Below are 21,218 nucleotides of genomic sequence, written 5' to 3'. Positions count from 1 at the left end.
TTGCTGCAAACTTGCCATGTGACCTCGAGCAATACGCTTTACTTCTTAATGGAGCAGTTTTCCCAAAAGAGAAAGGGAAAGAAAAAAAGAAGAAAAAGAAAAGCATGACAATTGTTCTCTAATTTACAGGCAGTTTACAAGATTATAAATATGATCTGAGCCTTTAGATAGAAGACACTGTCCAAATCCGAAAGACACAATTCGGGACAATTTTCTGATTTCAAATTTAAAATATCTACTTGATTCAAGTTGCTTCAGCTTTACATTCCTGTGCAAAATCTAAGATGAAAGGTAATTAACTGTCATTTTAATGTTATTCATAAATATCAAACTAGAATTTGCTGTGGATGAGAGAGGGGTAAAGGAATTCCTTTTATTATAGAAGGAATTGTAAAAACAGACTACGGCCCTAAGCCACAAGTCACAGACCCCAAACACTGTAAAGTTCATGTCCACATAACACCATGCAAAATGAAATCAGAGAGCCTTTTTCTTTTGCTGCATTGAGGAGGTGGCTTTGACATTCCACAACAGAAATTCAGAAGTCTGATTGCCCAACTCAGAAAACTGAAACCAGACATGAGGCTTTATGATAGCAATGAATCTGGAATAAACACTTCATACTATTAAAATCTGGTGGTGTGCCTAAAATCCTAAGAGCCTGTGTCCTCTTCTAAATGCAATAAGACTGAAGATAGATCAACTTTTTTGGTGATAGAGTCCTTAAGTACCCTCCTAGGATACTACTCACTATCAGTAGAAAACAGATCTTCTCCCACACGCACAATACCAGGAAAAGCAATACAGAAAAATCAACAGAATTGTCTCAAGAACAAGCCAGCAGCATTTGTTTATAGAGCAGTTCATCAAGATGCTAGAAACTCAGATATTACAATGTACCCGTGGGCTTTCTGAAAGGGTCCTTCGTGCCACCATCAGTAGGAGCTGTTGCTGAAGTGCACTCGCTGCTTGATCCCCAGAAGATGGCTCTTGGCTCTCTGAAGTGGTAGTACTAGAGGAGCTGAACTGTATTTCACTGTGCACAGAGGAGAGAAAGGAAAGCAACTGTTTTAAGCAGCAATATTTTCCTAGTATTTCTGAAACATTACAGGAGAAAGCCTGTAATTACACTACTGGTTGGCTCACAGGGTATGGGAACCTTCCACCTCCATATCTGAAATCTGGCACAGGCCCACAAAGCAATTAATTTAGATACATTTGGTTTTGCTATATCCATCACAGAACAAGAGATATTTTTGTGTCACAATTTTTCTCATCCTGTGAGTGAATCTCACTTCAGAAGTGCCTTTTTCTGTCCACTGACAATAATTCAGGTTTAGAGCTGCATATCTACAGAGTAAAACTGCAGGGTTGCTACTGCAGAGATCCTGGAATAGCTTTCCAACAAGGTCACTTAGGTACCAGGGTAGTTTCACCTGCACTGAATTCAATGAGTACTAATTTACCCTACTGAGAATACAGGTTACAAGAACTTCCTTCTGGCCTAGCAAGAAGACAACAATACATGAACCAAGTCAAGCTCAGGTATTCTCCATACTGAGCATGAACTCACTCTTTTTATTGCTTTTCTTCATTGTGTTTACTGCCTTATGTTGTAGGTACAGCACTTAAACACTTTATTTGAGGAAATCTGCACCTAGAGCAGCAGTGCCTGTTGGGTTGCAGAAATGGTGTGCTACCATAACATGACTGACTGGGTTTCAACAAGAACTGTATTGAAATGAAATAATTGTTACTTTGGGAAAAGATCTATTTTGAATATGTCTTTTTAATACCCTTCCAAATGGGGTTTATACATCAGGTGCTCTGCTCCAAGTTCATTACTCCCCTACCTCTGGATATCTGCCTTTAGCTCCCTAGTCCTTTTTTATCTACATGACGTGAAACACCTCAGTGCTCACGCAAGGTAGAGAATACCTGTTGTTCCTATTTTCCATAAAGACAAGCTGGAAAAAAATAGAGCAATCTGCCTACAGTAAGCCTGGAAGCCTGTGGCACTGCAAAGATTAAAAATCTCATCTTGCATACCCTATGCCTGCCCCAAAGGCACCTTATTAATTTTAGTTAAATCATCCTTCTTTGCCTTTAGTTGCCAATTCCCAAAGCCTGTCACATAACCCTTGCTGAGGCTTTAAAATGGTGTCTGTCCTGCACATAACTGGCCGTTAACTTAAGCTGCAGTGGTTTGGCACTGTTCTGGGATAAGGTTTGATGTCTGGACTACTCAGAAGCAGGGCTGAAGTGTCACACCAATAGCTTGAAATGCACACACTCTCTCCTTTTTCCCTTCAGGATTTGCTAGCTCTGCCTACACCAACAGGAACACACACCATTAGCCTCAAGATGTCACCAGAGGAGCAATCTTGCCTTTGATTTCTGAGCCAGGTAGTTTATGTTTTCAAAATCTTGATTACTATCAGGCTTGGATTCCAGACCTGATATTCACCATCTGCCACTCCAGCAAAGCTATCAGCTGAGTAGAAATGAGATCACCTGATCCTAATGGCTTCCTCTGCCCTCCCCACTCCTCCTGCTACAGATAGCAACATGATCTGCTCCACAGAGTCAGGATATCTGTCATGTTCCCTTTGGACAGTACTAGGAAACGAGGACACGGTCCAACACAACCCACTGGATGCCCTAGCCACAAAGAATCCCTCTGAAGGAACCATCTCCTTTGTCAGCAGTCATTAACAAAACAGTACAGAAGGGCTGGGCACTAATCCAAGATCCTGGATGACAACCAGAAGACGTAGGCAGGAAGAAAGTGGAGGAAGTCTAGAGGCATGCCTCCCAGGAGTAAGATTCCCACAGACATGGACTACAAAATATGCCCTTTACGTATTTTGAAATGTCCTGCTCAAGGGCAACCTTGAGGTTCGAAGGAAGGCAATGGATTTGTTTGTTTGTTTCCCTACGATAAGCTACCCTGTTCCCTGTCATTGTGGGTGCAACCCTGGGATTCCCTGTTCACAGCGGGAAAAAGGCAAGTGTAGCCCACTTCACACAGGAATGCTAACTTGGAAATTCCCACTCAAAAGGCGACCCAACAAAACAGCAGAGGAATAAAACAGTCACTGCTCGTGCCTTCCTAAATGAAGAGTTAATGTTCTCTAAATTTCTGCATTTTTATCTGTATTTCTACAAAAGCCAAAAATATTTATAGATTGGCCCACATCTTTTATCCCACATTCACCAAAAATAGAAATAGCAAAAAGACAGAGTAGAGTACCAGGGGATCCTTATCAGTCCTCAGATATCAAAAATCTTTTACTCACAAGACTTCTTCTCAGAATAAACTTAAAAGATCAAACCATCTCCCACCAGACTTGAAGATAATCAGAAAGGCAAGAGTGCCTATAGTCTGTTTTCTGTTTACAGAAAAAAATTCATAGCTCCACCTATCAGCAACTGGCAGAAGAGTGCATAAGCAGCTAGGACACTGACTGTGGGAAAGAGCTGGAAACTTCATAAGCCTGAAAAGACAACTAGGGCAGAGAAGCTGGGAAGGTAGAACTAGTAAAGCAACAATTACAGAATCAGAATCTGTCATCTAGCCTTCATCAGCCTCATCTCTCTGTATCTTCTTACTCTCCCCTCATCTTCCATTTCCTTCAGCTCCTGTTTGCTGGTTTTTTCCTCCTTATCCCTATTTTCCACACAACCTCCTCCCTCACATTCACTTGCTATCTCCCGATGCCAAATCCCTTGCACAGCTACTTAGAAACTGTACCTCCCATTTGATGACATTGCTATCACAGTGACAGCAAATACGAGTAAGAAATGCAAGGCGGTGTTTGTGTTTTTGTAAGCCTATAAACTAGATTCTATAAATTTATTACCATATATAAATAGGAGCAAACACTCTCTAATCATAAAATCATTATAACGGAGTGGATCGCAGTATAACGTGGAATCTTGCTAAATAGAAAATCTGTTCATTTGCAGAATCAAATTAATGTTATCAAGACCTATGACAGTAAACTGCACTGCTAATGTAAGCAAAGGTATAATTGAGCTAAATTTTGAATAATAAATTATTAACTAAAAATATCTTTGATAAACATACAACCTATGCAGACCAAATTCAAAAGCTACATAGCACCCTCTAGCGATAACAGGATATAAAATCAGGAATTTTTTTCTGGCTCATAATTCCATTTTGTAAGAACACTGAGTAAACACAAGCCAGCGGAGCAATCATTTCACACAGAGAATGGTTTAGTATAACTACATAACACTGGAAAAAAAAAATCTTCCTTCTCCCTCTCTGATTAGAATCACAGAATATGCTGAGTTGGAAGGGATCCATCAGGATCATCGAGTCCAACTCCTGGCCCTGTGTAGGACACCCAAGAATCAGTCTGCGATATCTGCCTCATACGACTGAAAATTTGGCCTGAGCCATTCAAACATAACCCAGCATAACTCATCCCCTTTGTCAGGATTAGCTAGCCTTGAGTATGAATACCTCTCAAGGTAAGCTCATTATACAGGCACACCTCAAAGAATTCCCTGTTAATAAAGCTGTTTTGCAGGTCTTGGCTAAATTTCCTTTTAACCTGCATATAGGAGAAAGGACAGGGAACCACGTCACCAATGTCACAACAGTCACAGTAACAATGCACCTTCCTCTTGCTCCTCATGTACTTAAAACTAGAAAGATCCCACTAGGCTGCTTAATACAAGCTGTCTGGGTCACTACAAATTTTTACCAGTGTGTAATAAATATCCACAGCAATGAAAAATAATGTAGCTGAAAGCTATGTTTGTAATACTCCCTAAAACACTGCCTTTAAGTGGTGGTAAGCAGCTATGGCTTGTGATGTCTGAAGAAGAGCCAGAGGGCAGCTCAGAGTTGGGAATCTCTGCTCCTGCACATTCAAGAAGCAATCACTTCTGTGCTATTGATCTGAGATGCATCCAAAGTACTTGCCGAACTGAGACCTGAGCGATCTGGCTGTACAGGAACCAGCTAGTACTGACAACGCAGCAGGAACTCCCAACACCCACACTGTTGTGCCTTTTCAAAACACTCGGTTTGCAGCTCAAACGTAGCTGTCTGGACTGACATCGAGAGTATTGGATCAACGGCAGCCCACAGCTCACCGGTGGCATCTCTGTTACTCAGTGTCACTCCTGGTGTCTTCCTACCACCACCTCAGCAGTTTTGCCTCCTTTTCACCTAAAAAGCCTCCCTGCCATCTCACATCCCAATCTCTTTCAAACCTCATCACGCAGGCTTATCACTACATCTCTACTTATTGCCTGTTAGGTCTCTACTAGAAAGCTGCCAGCACCAATCTGAGCACAGTATTGCACAATTCAGGACTGAGACTAAAGCCACTAGTGGTGGATGTTGCTTCTTTTAAGCAGCACATGACTTACAGTTCCCAAATGTACCACTGAATAAGAAGACTTAAACTCAAAAGCAATTTAAAGCATACAAGAAGATTGAAATATGCCAGCGATAGCCACATTAACACTGGATAATTATGTGACAAGCCCAATCATAGCAAAGATACAAAAAACATGAAGCAGGAGGCACTGTTCACTTTCTTGATAAGATATGAATAGTTTCATGAAGAATACAATTAATTCAGAATGTATATGTTAACTTTCCTCAGTGGTTATATCTGAGGAAAGCTCAAGCTAAGGATGAAACCTCTCTTAAATCTTGTTCATACTTTGCTACTTCTACAAACATGTACCCCTACCAATAATAAAACAGAATATCCAAGTTTACAGAATGGGAAAGCTGGATGTAGTGATGTGCTTACATAATAGAAAACATATCGAGATCACTGTTAAAGTTTTGCAATAGACTACAAAATGAGCAGTGGTACATATTAAGTCAGCTACTGCAGATGGACAGAAAAGCCTTACAAAAGAATGTTCCCAGTGGCAGGAAATTATGAATGTCTTCTTATTCAAGTGTTAAAAATGGGGTCCTCTCAGTACATTCTTACTTCCCAATATTCAGATATTTTTATTTTGCTAATAAGCATGTAAATTGATAATCTGCAAGCCTATTATGTTTCAAAGCTAAGATATATGTACTAAAAACAAACGTGTTATCTAACAAACTAGAGGATGCATTTTGAGAAGATGCAGCTTTACTGGAATAAATGCACTAACAGAGCCCAGGGTTCCATTATCTCTGGAGTACTTAAAAACATCCCTTTTAGCTCTCCTCTTGAAAGGGGAGGGGGAGGGAAGAGACACCAGTCCCAAAAGCAGGACTCCATAAATTCCTAATCCTGAGCAGGATTTTGCTGCCATCATGCGGCAGCATAGGCCCTTCACATCTCCAAGTCTTATTCTGCCAAAAACACTGGCTTCCCTGCCAGGGAAAGAACAGCTTAAAACCTGTGTGCACAAATACAAGAAAGGATTTTAATCGGCCAAGCTTAACACAAGGGTTTCCTCCTGTTCCTTGCAAGCCAGGAGGAAAATGCTACTGAGCATGTAAAGAGTTCTTTTCAGAAAATTCCACGGCTCCATTATGATCCAAACATTACCATTTTCAGTGCACACATGACATTCATGTATGTGTTCAAGCAGCACTACACCCAGGGAGTGGCTCGTCTGAAGTCACTGAATCCCAAAAGGGACCATATAACATTTTTTTGCATCCATTTCAAAATGTGCTTGGCTGCAGAACCATAAAACCTGACAGGCAGCATTAAGAAATCTTTAAGATTCAGCTGCCTATTACTTAAAGCAGTGATGGATTTTTTTATTTGGGTCACCTTGCTGAGAAACACAAAGATGTTTTAGTGATACACTATTTTGTAATTCTAAAAAAAATGTGGAAACACTAAATAAAAAAAGAAGTCTACTCTTAAGTTTACTCTCTCCTATGATGAATAAACCTCAAAGGTTCAGGGGATTTTTCAGCAGTGAACATACTAAAGTATTAACAGATTTATAAAGGAGACATACAGTACCACTAAGGCATTCAGATAGACTTTCATATAGTATAATGCACTCGAGCAGCTTATTCAGGGACGTGAATGTAAATCAAATAAGTTAACTCATTGATTTGACAGAATTCTCTCTTTCGCCCAGGGCCAGAAACATCAGCACTCTGTAGGAGTACTGACAGGTAACTTAAATTGCTTTTTTAATACTTGTTAGTCATTATTTTGCTGCAATTCCTTTTTTAACCCATTGGCCCTTCTGATGCCAAAATAAAATATTCTCAAAACAAACAAAAAAATTTATGCCCTTTTTTTTAATGGAGGCCTTTATCCATACTGCAAAAGATTTTAGACTCTAAGTTTAATACAGCATTTTAGAAGCCTGGTTTTAGTGTCAGAACCTCCTAAAAAAAAAAAAGTGAGGAGTTTAGAGGATCAGTTGCTCAGACAGAACAAGCAAAGTGCAATATGAATGCATGATTGTACTGGTATGGTTGAATCATGTGTGGTAATGAAATATACATAAATATAATTGTATCCTATATAAAATTGTATTATTTTAATAGCTTTACACTTAAATGCAAAGATACGTGATCAAGAAACCAGATAAGGCTCAAACTCGAGTATTTTTTTAAAGGCATATGGATTATTTATAGACGCACAGTTGATTTCAAATGAAAGCCCAAGTGTCACTTACACAGAAAGGAAATCTGCACCTAAGATAAAGGTGCTGTTTGCTAAGAGCTGGGCCATCATTCTTTGTGTTTGTTTTGGTTAGGGTGGAGTTAATTTTCTTTATAGTAGCTGGTATGGGAATATGGTTTGGATTTGTGCTGGAAACTGTGCTGATAACTCTAGGATGTTCTAGCTGTTGCTGAGCATGGCTTATACAGAATTAATGCCTTTCTGCTTCTCACAGCACTCTATCAGCAAGCAGGTTGGCAGTGCACGAGGATTTGGGAGGCAACTCAGTCAGGACAGCTGATCCCAACTGACCACAGGGATAGCCCATACCATTCCATTCCAGTCCATTATTTTGGAGGTCTTTTCCAACCCAATCTATTCTATGATTCTATGATATGGCACTCAGCACATAAATCAAGATGAAGAAGGAGAAAGGTGGGGATGTTTGGAGTGATGGTGTTTCTCTTCCCAAGTCACCATGACACATGATGGAGCCTGGCTTTCCTGGAGGTGGCCAAATACCTGCCTGCCCAGAGAAAGTGGTGAACGTATTCCTCGATTTTCTTTGCTTAGGTGTGTAGCTGTTCCTTTACCTACTAACTTGTGGGTTGAGATAAAGAGAGTTTTTTCTCACTTCTGACTTTTACCCCCCCATCCCATCAAGGGGAGTAAGCAAGTGGCTGCATGGGGCTTAGCTGCCAACTGCGGTTAAACCATGACACTGCTCCAGTTCTCAAATACTTCAGATGCAAGCCACACCCATTTCTGTGGCCTATCTTACATATTAATTTTTAACTCCAGCTTTTACTACACATATGCAGCACAGTAGCCTCCTGATGAAAAATATGGTTATTGCTGGCATGTTGTCAGACACATGAAGTGATAAACTGCAGCAAGAAGTCCAGCACTTACACCTATAAATGCATTTGAATGAATCAAATGCTTTTGCATCATGAAGGTAAAAAGTAGGATTGTTCTGGAGACATCAACTCTCCCTCTTAAAAATCAATACATGTGTATCCTGCACAGAATTGGGAGTTTCAATATGGTTTTCTTCTCAGGACAGAAGGAAATGAGCTCAAGAATACAAGCACTATTCCTATGAACTACATCCACTAAAACCTAGAGTATTTCTTGAAAGGAATATAAACGGCCAAATGCTTCCACAGCTTGTATAGGCACAATTCCAGTTGGCTTTAGAAGATCTAATACTTGATTTGAGAGACAGAATTGGCCTATCCTCAAAAAGTAGCCTTTAAATTTTTTCTAAGTAGGAATAAAATCATCTACAAAAAACATTTTTTCCTTGAAGCTACATGTATCTCAGTTTTTCAGCTAACAGAGAAAACATTCCTGGGTTGGAATGGACATATCCACATCAGGTTTTACATGTGGACCACCTTCTGTATTTTCTGAAAAGTACTTATCATATGTGTTTGCACATACACCAAAGCAAGCTCAGTGCTTTAAAAATTAAAAAGATTGTAAGAGTGCAGAGAAATGTGCTCTCATACCCATACCACATATGTAGCATGACCTTACACTGGCATGCTCTTCAGGGATGTTTAATGTCCTGCTCTCATCTTAGATCTGAACACCCACAAACATCTCAGAGACAGACTGCAATATACCTGAGCAAAACAGCATGGGAAAAATGCAAAATGCTTTTTGGAAATAAATTCATGCCCCCTGAAATAAAGAGGTGTTCACATTAGCTAGCAAAATGCTATGCTGAAATAAATATCATGGTAATAAATCATCAGTAAAACTCATGGGACAAAACATCTGAGTTTCACAGTGCTATCATGCCTGTCAACTGCTTCAGGCAGTACCATGGAAGTTTTGGATAGTTTTTTCCTGATTGAGAATATCTGCAAAACTATTTGAAGCAGAAAAGCATAAAGAACAAATAATTTCAATGCATAATCGTTAGAGCATTTTACAGATTATCATGTGAATAGAGCCATTTATTTAGAATCAGAGAATCATGGAATCAACTGGGTTGGAAAAGACCTCCGAGATCATCAAGTCCAACCTTTGATCCAACACCACAGTGGTTACTAGATCATGGCACTCAGTGCCACATGCAGTCTCATCTTAAAAACCTCCAGCGATGGTGAATCCACCACCTCTCTGGGCACCCCATTCCAATGTCTGATTCCTCTCTCTGTAAAAAATTTCTTTCTAATATCCAACCTAAACTTCCCCTGGCAGAGCTTAAGATTGTGCCCTCTTGTCCTACTGCTGATTGCCTGGGAGGCGACAACTTTGTACCTAACAGCACTGGATTTTGATATCACATGTTGTGTTCACTGTTTCTCCAAGCATTATTTCTTTCATTACAAAGAACACAATTTTACACATTGTGTAAAAATTAGCATACATTTTTTATAATAAAAAAACTACATAAAAATTACCAAAATAGTCACATTTGCTACATTAGTGCCCTCAAGTTTATTGTAAGCTTATTTTTTCTGTCTTTCACAATATAAGTGAAGGGAAACAGATATGGGTGATACATTCAGGCAGTATATATTATTCTAGAACTTGATAACTGAGAAAAGAAACTGCAATAGACTACATTAGTCAATCAGAGTTTTTCATAGATGTGAAACCAGGAAGGACAACCTTCCTATGCATCAACCTCATATATTCAAATAATTTAGAAAGACAGAGCAGTTTTTATACACATGTTGAAGACAGCTACAGTACTGAGAGGCATCAAACACTGACATGTTTTTCTTCAATATTAATGTACACACACACTGGAGGTGCTAAACAAGAGCCCCAGAACGCAAAGAAAGCACATTTAGAAAAGTAGTTAAACATTAAAAATCTTATTAGCCTTGTATGCACAAATATGATTTCTTTCAAATTTATATACTGACATGGATATACACCTTATGGCTCTTTTAGTCTCTGTACTGGGGACAGAATATGCAACTCATGCAAAAATCATTAATTATACTACTATAATATACTCTGTAATTTTAGGGGTTTATGCTTTCACCGATACTTATGAACCAAGATAATGTGATAGCTCACATATATCCTCTTGACTGCTTATCAAAAATTAACTGTTATTCAATTGCAATAGACATTCAAGGTAAAGAAATTAAAGACCTGCTTTCTGTCACAGAGTGACAGAAAATGTATGTCAGAGTGACACCTCCTTATTTGTAAGACACTTACTAACATCGCCTTGTTTCTCCTGAGCCCAGAAGATAATTATATACCTCTAATAATTCTTCAACTTACACATCCTTTCAGCTCACTTTTTTAAGGGTGTGTTCTTATTAATGCTCATGGGATTTACTTTGTATCACCAATCTTATATGAAGACCTTGAAATCGTAACTGTTCTGTACAGGTAAGATGAAAACTTCGAGGCCATTTGGTGAGAAGTCAAACTAACCACGCCAAAAGGCAGTTCAGGCTTATACTCAGCACATGCCTTACGCAAATGGGAACTCTCTTACCATTATATGCCTTCCCAGAAGCCAAGCACATACTAAAAACACACAGCATAAAAACATAAAGATTCACTCTAACAGACACAAAGGCTGATAGAGAATTAATGTAATGGGGCAGGAGAATGGCTTTCAGATGCAAAAGCCATTTCCAATTTCTCACTCCAAAACAAATTCAAATGGTCTTTCTGTACTAATTTCTAATGTATGCCATGAGCTGAGAATACAGTTTACACTTTGTCTTGTCAAAGCCTGTCACAAAAAAATTTGTGGCTAGAGGTGAGCTTGGCAGGGTAATGGAAGCATCAAATTAAGAGTCAATTAGCTCAGTAGGGAACCCATTCCCCAGGGGCTTCTGGCAAGAGGTGTTGCTGGCAAGACAACAGCCAAAAGTGGAGTCAGGGTAATTGCATGGACAATAACCAGGGAATTGATTAGCTACCTGCCAACATTTAAATAACTTACCAAACCCAGTGACAAAAATCTCCCACCAAAGTGGGGGTTAAGCTGGAAGAGGAATTATCTGTTTTGGGTGGTCATTACAACATAAAAACATCCTTGAAATTTAACTTGGCTTAGTCTTTAAATATTTTAAAAGCTGCACTGTTAGACCGGCAAGAGACTTGTTGGTGAGACATAAATATGGAGATAACCAGAAAAAGTAATAATTTTTAGTAACCTTTGGCAGAATTAAGTGATAATTTTGGAAATTATTAAAAAAAAAAAAAAAGTGTTTATAGTACATTTAAGAAGCTCTGAAAATTTCCCAGGACAAGGACTGCAGGTAGAAGTAATATCTTTCATTAGGACAACTACTGTAGTTGAAAAAGCCAACAATAAAACTAAACAAAGACAGAAAGAAACTGGTGGAATATATATTACCACTGATAAACTTGGGAACACTCCAGAGATAATCTCACAACACTGCAGAGGGAAAAAGAAAATGTGTAATTCCATTTAACAGTATTGTCTGCCATATTAAGGAGTCTTCGAAGGAAAAAATCAGACTCCTTTAAATTTGGACATCTGCTTTCTCTGGTACATTGTAATCCATTGTTGTTCACCTACTGCTTCACAAGGAAAGGAAAAGCAGGAAGCACGCCAAAGCACAGAACAAAAATAAAACCATAACATATCCTCACTTCTGTGACAGACTGGCATTGTTAAGATTTTGCATTATTTGTGAGAAATTATCAGAAGCCATGCTAAGATGATAAAACGTTTACAGACCATAGAAATACTAGTTTAATTTCAGATCCAAATAAGTTGATGTGAAATGCCATACAGGCTAATACTTTATTAATGGAGCAGACAACAGTAGGACTAAACAGACAGAAATAGCAAGTTATAATTTGAATTTAAGATCATTAAACATTAGTTAGTCTGCCTCAAGGCTTTCTTTAATGGTTTCTTTTGAGTTATATTTAAATACCTTCTTCAGTTTTGCATAACTTAGTTAAAAGGTAGTTACCTATGGCCATTTCATAAGGCAATTATCTTATTCTTGACAAACAAGTCAGAGTTCATACCCTCTTCAGTCAAAATTCCTTCCCCTTTCACAACTTCAGTGTTACCCAGAAGGGTCACAGCTCACAGCACACCAGTGACTGGCTTGCTGCCTCTCCAAACACTGCTCCCAAAGCAAGAGGCCTCTTGCCATCCTCTGTCTGGGCCAATTCTCCTCATAAAGAAACACATCAGGGCACAGTCCATTCAAATCCACATGTTACTCCACTGGCTCAACTCAGTTTGACATTTTCCCTTTAGGAGCAATTTAATCTTAGCAGTATAAAGCAAGTATGATTGGTGAAGAGTGCTTTAACAGCCCACATGCACCTACTGCAAACCTATGTATTGTTCTCTATGCTCATTCTAAATTCTGAAATCTGGACTCCTCGAGATTAAAACCCTACTCCTACTATTCAAGGAGAATGCCACCTCTTATGTCCAGGCATTAATTTTCTCCTGCATCCTTTGACCTCATAAAATCTAATTTGGATGGTTTATTAATGAATTCAGACACCAGCCCTCAAGCTGCACTGCCTCAATTGCTCATGAAGAAGTACTGTCAAAATCATTGTCTTCTCCTTAGTTAACTTTCTGATGCGATATAAGCAAAGTTCATCTCTGAGGTGGTTTCTCTGTCTCATCAGTATCCTTTCATAACAGCAGCATCTCCTGTTGGGTATGGGTTACTCTCATTATAACTCTACTCTACTAGAGGTAGGCCCACCCACAAAGGAATAATTTCTGTAAAGGACCCTCCACAGACAGACACACAGAAGAGATTAAGTGAAGAAAGTACCCCTTGTGCTTTGTTTTATTCTATTTGCCTTTTTCTTCAGTAATAAAAAGATCATTAGTTAATAATGGGGATCATGTGTTTTATCTTCAACCATGGATAGGAAAGTAACCTGACATAAGCCTGCTGGTGGGGACAGGGGTAAAGGGGAAGGAAAGATGCTTCATTTCTGAACTATTCTTAAAGCACATTTCCCCCTCTATTTTCTATATGCTGTAAGTGTTCTGTATTGTCTAAAGACAAAATTACTTGATAGTGAACACAAAACTCACTTCCTTCCCATCTGCCCTCCAGTCTACGTGCAGATGGTAGAAACTTCCCATTGAACAAAGAGCTCTCACTAATCTCTCTAAACATATTACAAACTGCCCTTGCAAAAACCAACTTAAGCATACTTAATGCTTCCCTGCTCCCTTTCCTTATTTTTCATATTAACTTCTGCTTTGCACTTTCATTCATGCTGCTCTGCTCTGGGAAAAGCTCTTGTGTTCTGTCTTCCCATTCACTCCCATAAAGGAACAGTCCTGGGAACTCACTTGTCTTTGCTGATCTGTTCTACTCCCCAGCCTAAACTGTCACTGTACCCTGAGATTTCCAGCAAAGGTGCTGATCTTCAGAAATTGCATGCACATAAATGCCTGCAACGTATATCTGAACTTGCTTTTGTTAACAAGATTTAGTAGACCTCTTAAAAATAAATCACAACCCTAGAGGACTGCAAACCTCAAACTAAAAACAGCACTTAGCATAGGAAGACAGAGACGTCAATATGCATCTACCAAAGGCAGATTCAGCATGACTTCTTATACGAGAAGGAAGATTGTCCCCCCTTGATTAAAAACAAATTAATTGATAAAAGTCAGGGGACAAAAAACTATTTCTGAATTTAGGACAGATTCAAGTTCATAGTTATAAGAAGTGGGAGAAGGAGAGTATTCTGTGCAAGGTGAAACAAAAAGAGTTGCAAGAGTTAAATAGTACCATAGTAAAATGTTTCATTTTTCAGATCAACATCAAACTCTACCACGTTGGTGTTTTTTTATTTTGCTAAAGACAGACTGAAGATTTCTACTGTAGATTAACTCAAATTATTTTTTTTTTACTCTTTGCCCACTGACAAATAACAGCATTATTCTCATGTCTCTCATAATAGCACTCTGAAATGCTAACACAGTTTTTTAACATGGTCCCAAGCTTTTCAAGTCTCCATTGAAAGCCAAACACTTGAAGAACAATATTTGCTATTAACGAAGACCATTTCCATTCCCTCACTCAACTTGTCCAACTGCTGTAAAACAATATGAAACCCAAAATTAATTCATAAAAATACTAACGAATATTTAAAATTCTTTTTACAGATATGCAAAAAACAGATCACATAGAAGAGTGTGGAAACCATTGTAATGAATATAGCATTTGTGTGGATCACTCCAAAAAGACCTTTGAAAAATGGATACCTTATCAGAGTGCCAGACCATCATTAGGGATTTAATGCAAGGTGAAAGGCTCTGCTGCTAGAATTGACATGAAACAGTGTCAGTGACTGATACTGACACAGCACTAAAAATCTTCAAATGACCCAACACATATGGGAAGCAAACAAGACAAGGTTTAGAGAACAGCTGGTAACAATCCCACTTACTTTATTTACAATCTTATCTATAATCTCTACACTTGACTTAGGCTATTCCCAGAAAGTAATGAAAGCACAGTGGATAGTTCTGGTTTTTGTTTTCACTTTCTCTTTTCAATATTCTTATGAAACTGTCACTGTTTTAGCAGAAAACAAAACCCAAAAATTCATGCTCTGACTTCTCTAGAAGAGATTAGCACATATATTCTCCAATACCCCGCTTCATGTGCATCTTTCACAGCCACAGTTTCATAGTTTCTAGTAATGAAAACTCTTAACATTTCTAAAAATAAGGTCTTACTTACTGAGCATTTGACATACAATCACAATTTGATAGCTGATGTCTAAAATTTCCTTCCTTCTGACAGCCAGCTTTTAAATAGCAGGATCTAATTTCCCCTTTGGAAAATACAGAGGGAGAAAACAATCAGTTCAGTGATATGATCATTTGCTTTACACACAAAATTTATAAAAAATACATTTTAGTTAAGGCATATATATAAATATATAGTTCTCAGTTTGTGCACTAGGCTTATTTTAGACTTCAGAAAGCAAATTAACATTTGAACAACTGAAAACCCGATAGAAATCAAAACACCAAAGTTACAGTGAAAATTTAAAAGGTAAATTAAACACAGAGCCCATTGATCAATATAAGCTCACTGTAAAATGGCAAATAATCAGATTTTTCTCTTTCCATTCACAAAGGTGAGGTCAGAAGGTACGCTGCAGCAAAACATTCTGCTACAAGTGTAGCTGCTGGTGCTCCCTGCTCACACGCAGAGCACAAAGCCAAGGGTCGCTGCTCACTGACCCAGAGGCCGTGCCATTTGCCCGACTGGCAGCTGCTGCCCTTCGCCCCACAGCACACCAGCGGCTGCAGCCAGGGCCAGGAGGAACTGGCAGAAAACCAAAATATCCCTGGGGTCATGAACCCTGAGCTACCGGGCTCAGACAAACCACCACCAAGCACACTACAGCTTCAGACTCAAGGAATAGCTTCCGAGCAGTGGCACTCCAAGTACAGGCACGGGGCAAGACTAGGTCGCTCATTAATTCTCTTGGAAAGGGTGGTTTGCAAACCACAACTCCAAATGACAGCAACCACCACAATTATTAGAGACCAGTGTGAGTCAGCTGAATTAAAAAAAAAAATAAAACAGGAAAAAGGAGGAATGTTTTGCCCAGTCAGGCCAGTGCAAAGACTCCTAGTCAGGTAGAAAACACCAGGAGGTCTCCTGAAGAGACAGAAGTAGTCTTCTGGCCTAGCCAGCATATTTTGAGGATGATGCTTATAAGACAAACTTCAAGCAGTGTGTAAGGCTCGGGTCTATGATGGTCACTAGTGGATTTTAAAAACTCCATTTATTGCTGATCTGACTTTATATTACTAAGCCCTTTTCTTTCCCACACACAGAAAAACATGCAATAGATAACACGCAATAAGACAAGAGAAATATCCTTCCAGGGCATCTAAACTTTCTTTAGAAATTTCTTCATGCATGGTAATTATCCCAGCTACATAAACTCACCATTTTCATCTATGAACACGTGCATTGCATCCACGGAGAGCTCATCTTGCACAGATGCCTCAGGTCCACTTATTACTTGCAAGACAGAACTGTCTTGCTGAGAAGTTACCCGGTAGATTATCTGTCTTTGCCTGCTGCCCTGGTAACTTGACACAAAAATGTTTCAAAACTACTATGAGGAACTTTTTTCTTGTTCTCAATAAAACAAAAAGAAAGAGAGGTTAATTAAAAGTTTATGTCATTTCTACTCAGTGAAACAAAACGTCTTACATCATATCTTTGAAGTACAAAATTGTAAAGTAAACTGGCCTTACAGTGCTGCAAATTTGGCAGACTCTGGTAGCACCGGACTAGTACTAGCATGATCTTGGCTTTGCACATCTGATCTTTCCTGTTTAGGAAGCTGCTCACAGTGCTTTTCTGTTCCCACCATTTCTTCTTTTCTTTCCGTCATCTGGCTATCTGGAAAACAGGGTATTGAAGTGGAGCCACTCTCCGCAGATGACTTTCAAGCGTTTCATTCATTAGCTTCTGAACAAGAGCATCTAAAAAAGAACATCTAAAACACTGCCATACTGACTAGTTTTATGGAAAGCATTACAGTTACTTAAAACAATACAACCACAGAAATCTGGATGAGGAGGTACTCTGATTCGAGCAGTCTGTGTGAATTGGGTTGTCTCAAGAACACACTATGTGAAGCAGAGAACAAGAGAGAATATCTGCTTTGCTTCTCCTATTGTTTCAGAGGGAAGCAACCTGTTCCTAACCTAGAATGGTAAGTGGCTGCTTCCCTGGGGGCCATAATTTGTTCCCAAGCTGTGTATGCTGGCAGTGGAAAAGCTGGAACACTGGCCCATTCCCCTCTTACAAAAGGCAAAGCAGAACCTCAAAAGGAAATATAGCTCTTGGACAGGAAAGCAGGTAGGTGCCTAATTAATCCCTCTTTCCCACTAACCATACATCTGGTGTAGAAAAAAGTGTCAAAACATTTTCACAGTAGATTTGCCTACACTTAGGAAAAACAGAACTATAGATTTTAAAATATACATGAAGTATTTGTCTGATTTCTACTACTCTGAATACCAATTATATTAATGTGCCTTCTCTACACACGCATGTCATTTACATATATACGTGTACAACTTTCAAGCAGTAGTCTCTTCTAGTTAGTAATCTTCATGGTAAACAGTGAAACATTTTGTAACTGTGTTTTGTCTATAAACTAAAAAAATTATCTGTTAGGATTTTAAAGGGTAAGTAAGTGATTTCATCAGCACCATGTGCAGTTGTGCAGTTAAATGTTTTAAATGGAAAGAAGTTCTTTTGTGGTACTTGTTGGAGATGCTTCATTATATCCTGCAGCCTTTTGCACTAAGCAAGGAATTTAATCAGAAAAAAACCACAGACATTTCCCTACAAGGAAAATTCCATTTGTTAAACCCTACTTCTCACCACTTTCTAAATCATATTTCTTACAATTACCATTCACAGAATCACAGAATCAACTAGGTTGGAAAAGACCTCTGAGATTATTGAGTCCAACCTATGACCAAACACCACCTTGTCAACTAGACCATGGCACTCAGTGCCACTTCCAGTCTTTCCTTAAACACCTCCAGGAACAGTGACCCCACCACCTCCCTGAGCAGCCCATTCCAATGCCCAACCATTCTCTCTGTGAAGACCTTCTTCCTAACATCCAACCTAAACCTCCTCTGGAACAATTTAAGACTGTGTCCTCTTGTCCTATTGCTGGTTGCCTGGGAGAAGAGACTGATGCCCACTTGGTACAACCTCCTGTCTGGTAGTTGTAGAGTGATAAGATCTCCCTTGAGCCTCCTCCTCCCCAGGCTAAACAACCCCAGTTACCTCAGCTGCTCCTCACAGGACTTGTGCTCCAGACTCTTCACCAGTTCCACTGTCCTTCTCTGAACACGCTCCAGCACCTCAGTGTCCTTCCTAAATTCAGGGGCCCAGAACTGGACAGAGTACTCACGGCAAAGCCTCACCAATGCTGAGTACAGGGGAAGAATCCCTTCCTGGTCCTGCTGGCCACGCTGTTCCTGATGCAGGCCAGGATGCCATTGGCCTTCTTGGCCAACCAGGCACACTGCTGGCTCATGTTCAGCCTCCTGTCAATCCAAACTCCCAGGTCCCTTTCTGCCTGCCTGCTCTCCAGCCACTCTGATCCCAGACTGTAGCACTGCATGGGGTTGTTGTGGCCAAAGTGTAGGACCTGGCACTTGATCTTGTTGAACCTCATATGCTTGGATTTAGCCCATCTGTCAAGGTCCCTCTGGAGAGCACTCCTACCATCCAGAAGACTGACACTGCCCCCCCAATTAGGTGTCATCTGCAAATTTACTAATGGGAGATTTGATCCCCTCATCCAGATCATCAGTAAAGATATTAAACAGGATTAGGCCCAACACTGATTCCTGAGGGACACCACTTGTGACTGGCCAAACCAAACCTGCAAGAGTCACCAGTCAAGAAACAGTGGTGTCACAGCTAAGATGGTCTAAGGATAAAACAGATTCAAGGCTTGTAGAGAGATGTAATCCTTTGATTAGGTCAACTGATAAAATCAGAAAAGGTAAACAAGCTTTTGGACATGCAGAGCTTTCAGATCATCTGTCTTGTTTTCCTCCAACTGTATCAGCTGGTGTACTAACACAATACTTCTACAAGCAAACCTACCTTCAGGAGTTACGACATTTGCACACCACTTTCAATTTGCAGGACGCACCCCTCTAATACCCTAAAGCCTCAGACTTACACACAACTTTTCGCTACAGACACTTCACTCAATTTTTTTCTTTTTTTTGGGGGGTAGAAGGGGGCAGCATCCAGAATCACAAGAACAACTTCAATTGTAGCACCGTATCTTGTCCCAGCAGGTCTCAGCCCATAATAGGAAGCATAAGAAGTGTCATGTAGCCTAAAAAGTCTCAGTGGGCCCCAGACACCCACCAGTCCAGGTTCTAGTAGCACGAGGGCAGCAGAGATAAAGGCATCATGTAATTCTTGCTTGGAACAGCAGTGTTCCTTCAGCTTCCACAAGGAAGGGGGAAAAAAAGGGATCTCACTTCAACACTGCCAAACTTCTAAGTCTCCTGTCCTTTTTCTGTAGCACATGACAACCAAGGATCCTGACTCTCTGTGCAATAAATAAAGTGAAATGATTGCAAATCTGATTTAGGGAAATATTTTGTATCTGTTGTGCATGGAGGGAGGCATAATTCAACAGGTCTTCCAGATCTACCTTTTTCTGTTTAGGGAAAAAAAAAAAAAGCAGTTAGGGGAACAGACAACAACGTTTTCCTTTCCTAATTGAGATTTAAACTCCAGTTTAAGCCATTACTGAAGAATCTCCTTAATGATGTAACCACAGCTGCAGGAGGTGATGGAACCAACAGACACCTAATCAAAAACACCTTCCTAAAGGCCTGGGCTGCTTAAGTTGTAAGAATAATTGATAGAGATCAGAAACTGTGGTTTTAATAATCTAATTGGTCCTATATTGCCCCAAACTAGCTCTAGGGCTGGAACAATTAGAGAGATTTTTTAAATTTCATTATCTAGTGGTTTTAGAAAATGCCTCTCTCTTTTCCATTCCAAACCACAAGCCTTGCAGACTCCTTTTTCCTGCCATGGTAAGGAGTCATAATAATAAAAACCTAAACATACTGCTTCTTACAGGCTTTACATGCAAAGAACACTACAGTGATTAGTACTTCCAGCACTGGAAAGGGGGGCCATGAAGGGTTTGTGACTGGTTTTCAAGATTATTAGTCCCCGTCTTCCAAGTGACTTAGACCTTCAGTATGTAAATGGAGATAGTGGTGTCTAGACTAGGAGTGCCCTGACAGGCTACGTCATCCGCTCTAGTCACCAAATGCTCCTTGCATGGAAATTGTGCTGGCAAAGCTCAAGCACTAAGAAAAACCTCTTCCAAGAGCAAGAGCAGACTAAAAAGCACAACACTGCGGTGTACTTGCACCTTCCTTATGGTCTCCTAACAGAGCCATTTACCCTGATCCACTGCTCCACACATCTACAGTGTACACATGGCTGGGCTTACAGAAGTTTCAAGCTCAGACCCAGGCTCTGCAATAACTGCATAATTTGTCTGGAAATGATAAGCCCCATGACTCAGACACGTGAGGTGTAACTATCAGGACTCATGGCTAAATCAGTCTTGGGGCAGGGTGATTCAGAAGAGTCCTGCACAAACAGCCAAGTTTCGGTCTGTACACCATTTTCATATTTTGGTTGAGCAGAAGACACATCTTTAAGTTATCCTGGTAAAATACTTATCAAGATGAACATTTCTTATATGTCCCATATAAGATACTTCCTGTAAACATTTTTGTCTGCACTGAAGACTTTTTAACAGCATAGCAATATTACTTAAAAGTGTAACATCCCAGTGCTGACAAATGAGCTCCTAAATTAAATGCAGTTACACTACCAAAACTTCCTTTGCCATATAACTTTTTCATTTATAGAACACATTTCAAGCATCCCAAATTGTGTTTATGGACAAACCTTTGGTCAGTACTGGGAAGAGGCTGAAACCAGTTTTACAGTTGAAATTGACCAGCCTTTGTACATATGTAAATACAGAGAGTCCAGAGGAGGGTCAAAA

The 21,218-nt window shown here is 39.7% G+C and overlaps 1 protein-coding gene across 3 annotated transcripts in view; it reads right to left on the bottom strand.

Annotated features, from left to right (window-relative positions):
- PCNX2 (pecanex 2) overlaps positions 1 to 21,218 on the bottom strand; it is a 156,010-nt gene that overhangs the window by 115,926 nt on the left and 18,866 nt on the right. For all 3 annotated transcript variants that reach the window (XM_050314395.1, XM_050314397.1, XM_050314396.1), the window contains 4 exons: positions 16,879 to 17,026; positions 16,565 to 16,710; positions 15,338 to 15,431; positions 901 to 1,036 (listed from right to left, as the gene is read on the bottom strand). In XM_050314395.1, coding sequence (XP_050170352.1) covers positions 901 to 1,036; positions 15,338 to 15,431; positions 16,565 to 16,710; positions 16,879 to 17,026 — 524 coding nt within the window. The remainder of the gene's footprint in view (positions 1 to 900; positions 1,037 to 15,337; positions 15,432 to 16,564; positions 16,711 to 16,878; positions 17,027 to 21,218) is intronic.

Source organism: Myiozetetes cayanensis, unplaced genomic scaffold, assembly GCF_022539395.1.
Source record: "Myiozetetes cayanensis isolate MyiCay16 unplaced genomic scaffold, myiCay2020 scf2-11, whole genome shotgun sequence".
NCBI lineage: Eukaryota > Metazoa > Chordata > Aves > Passeriformes > Tyrannidae > Myiozetetes > Myiozetetes cayanensis.
The sequence above is the reverse complement of the archived record's forward strand: the minus strand, read 5'-3'. Positions and strand labels throughout refer to the sequence as shown.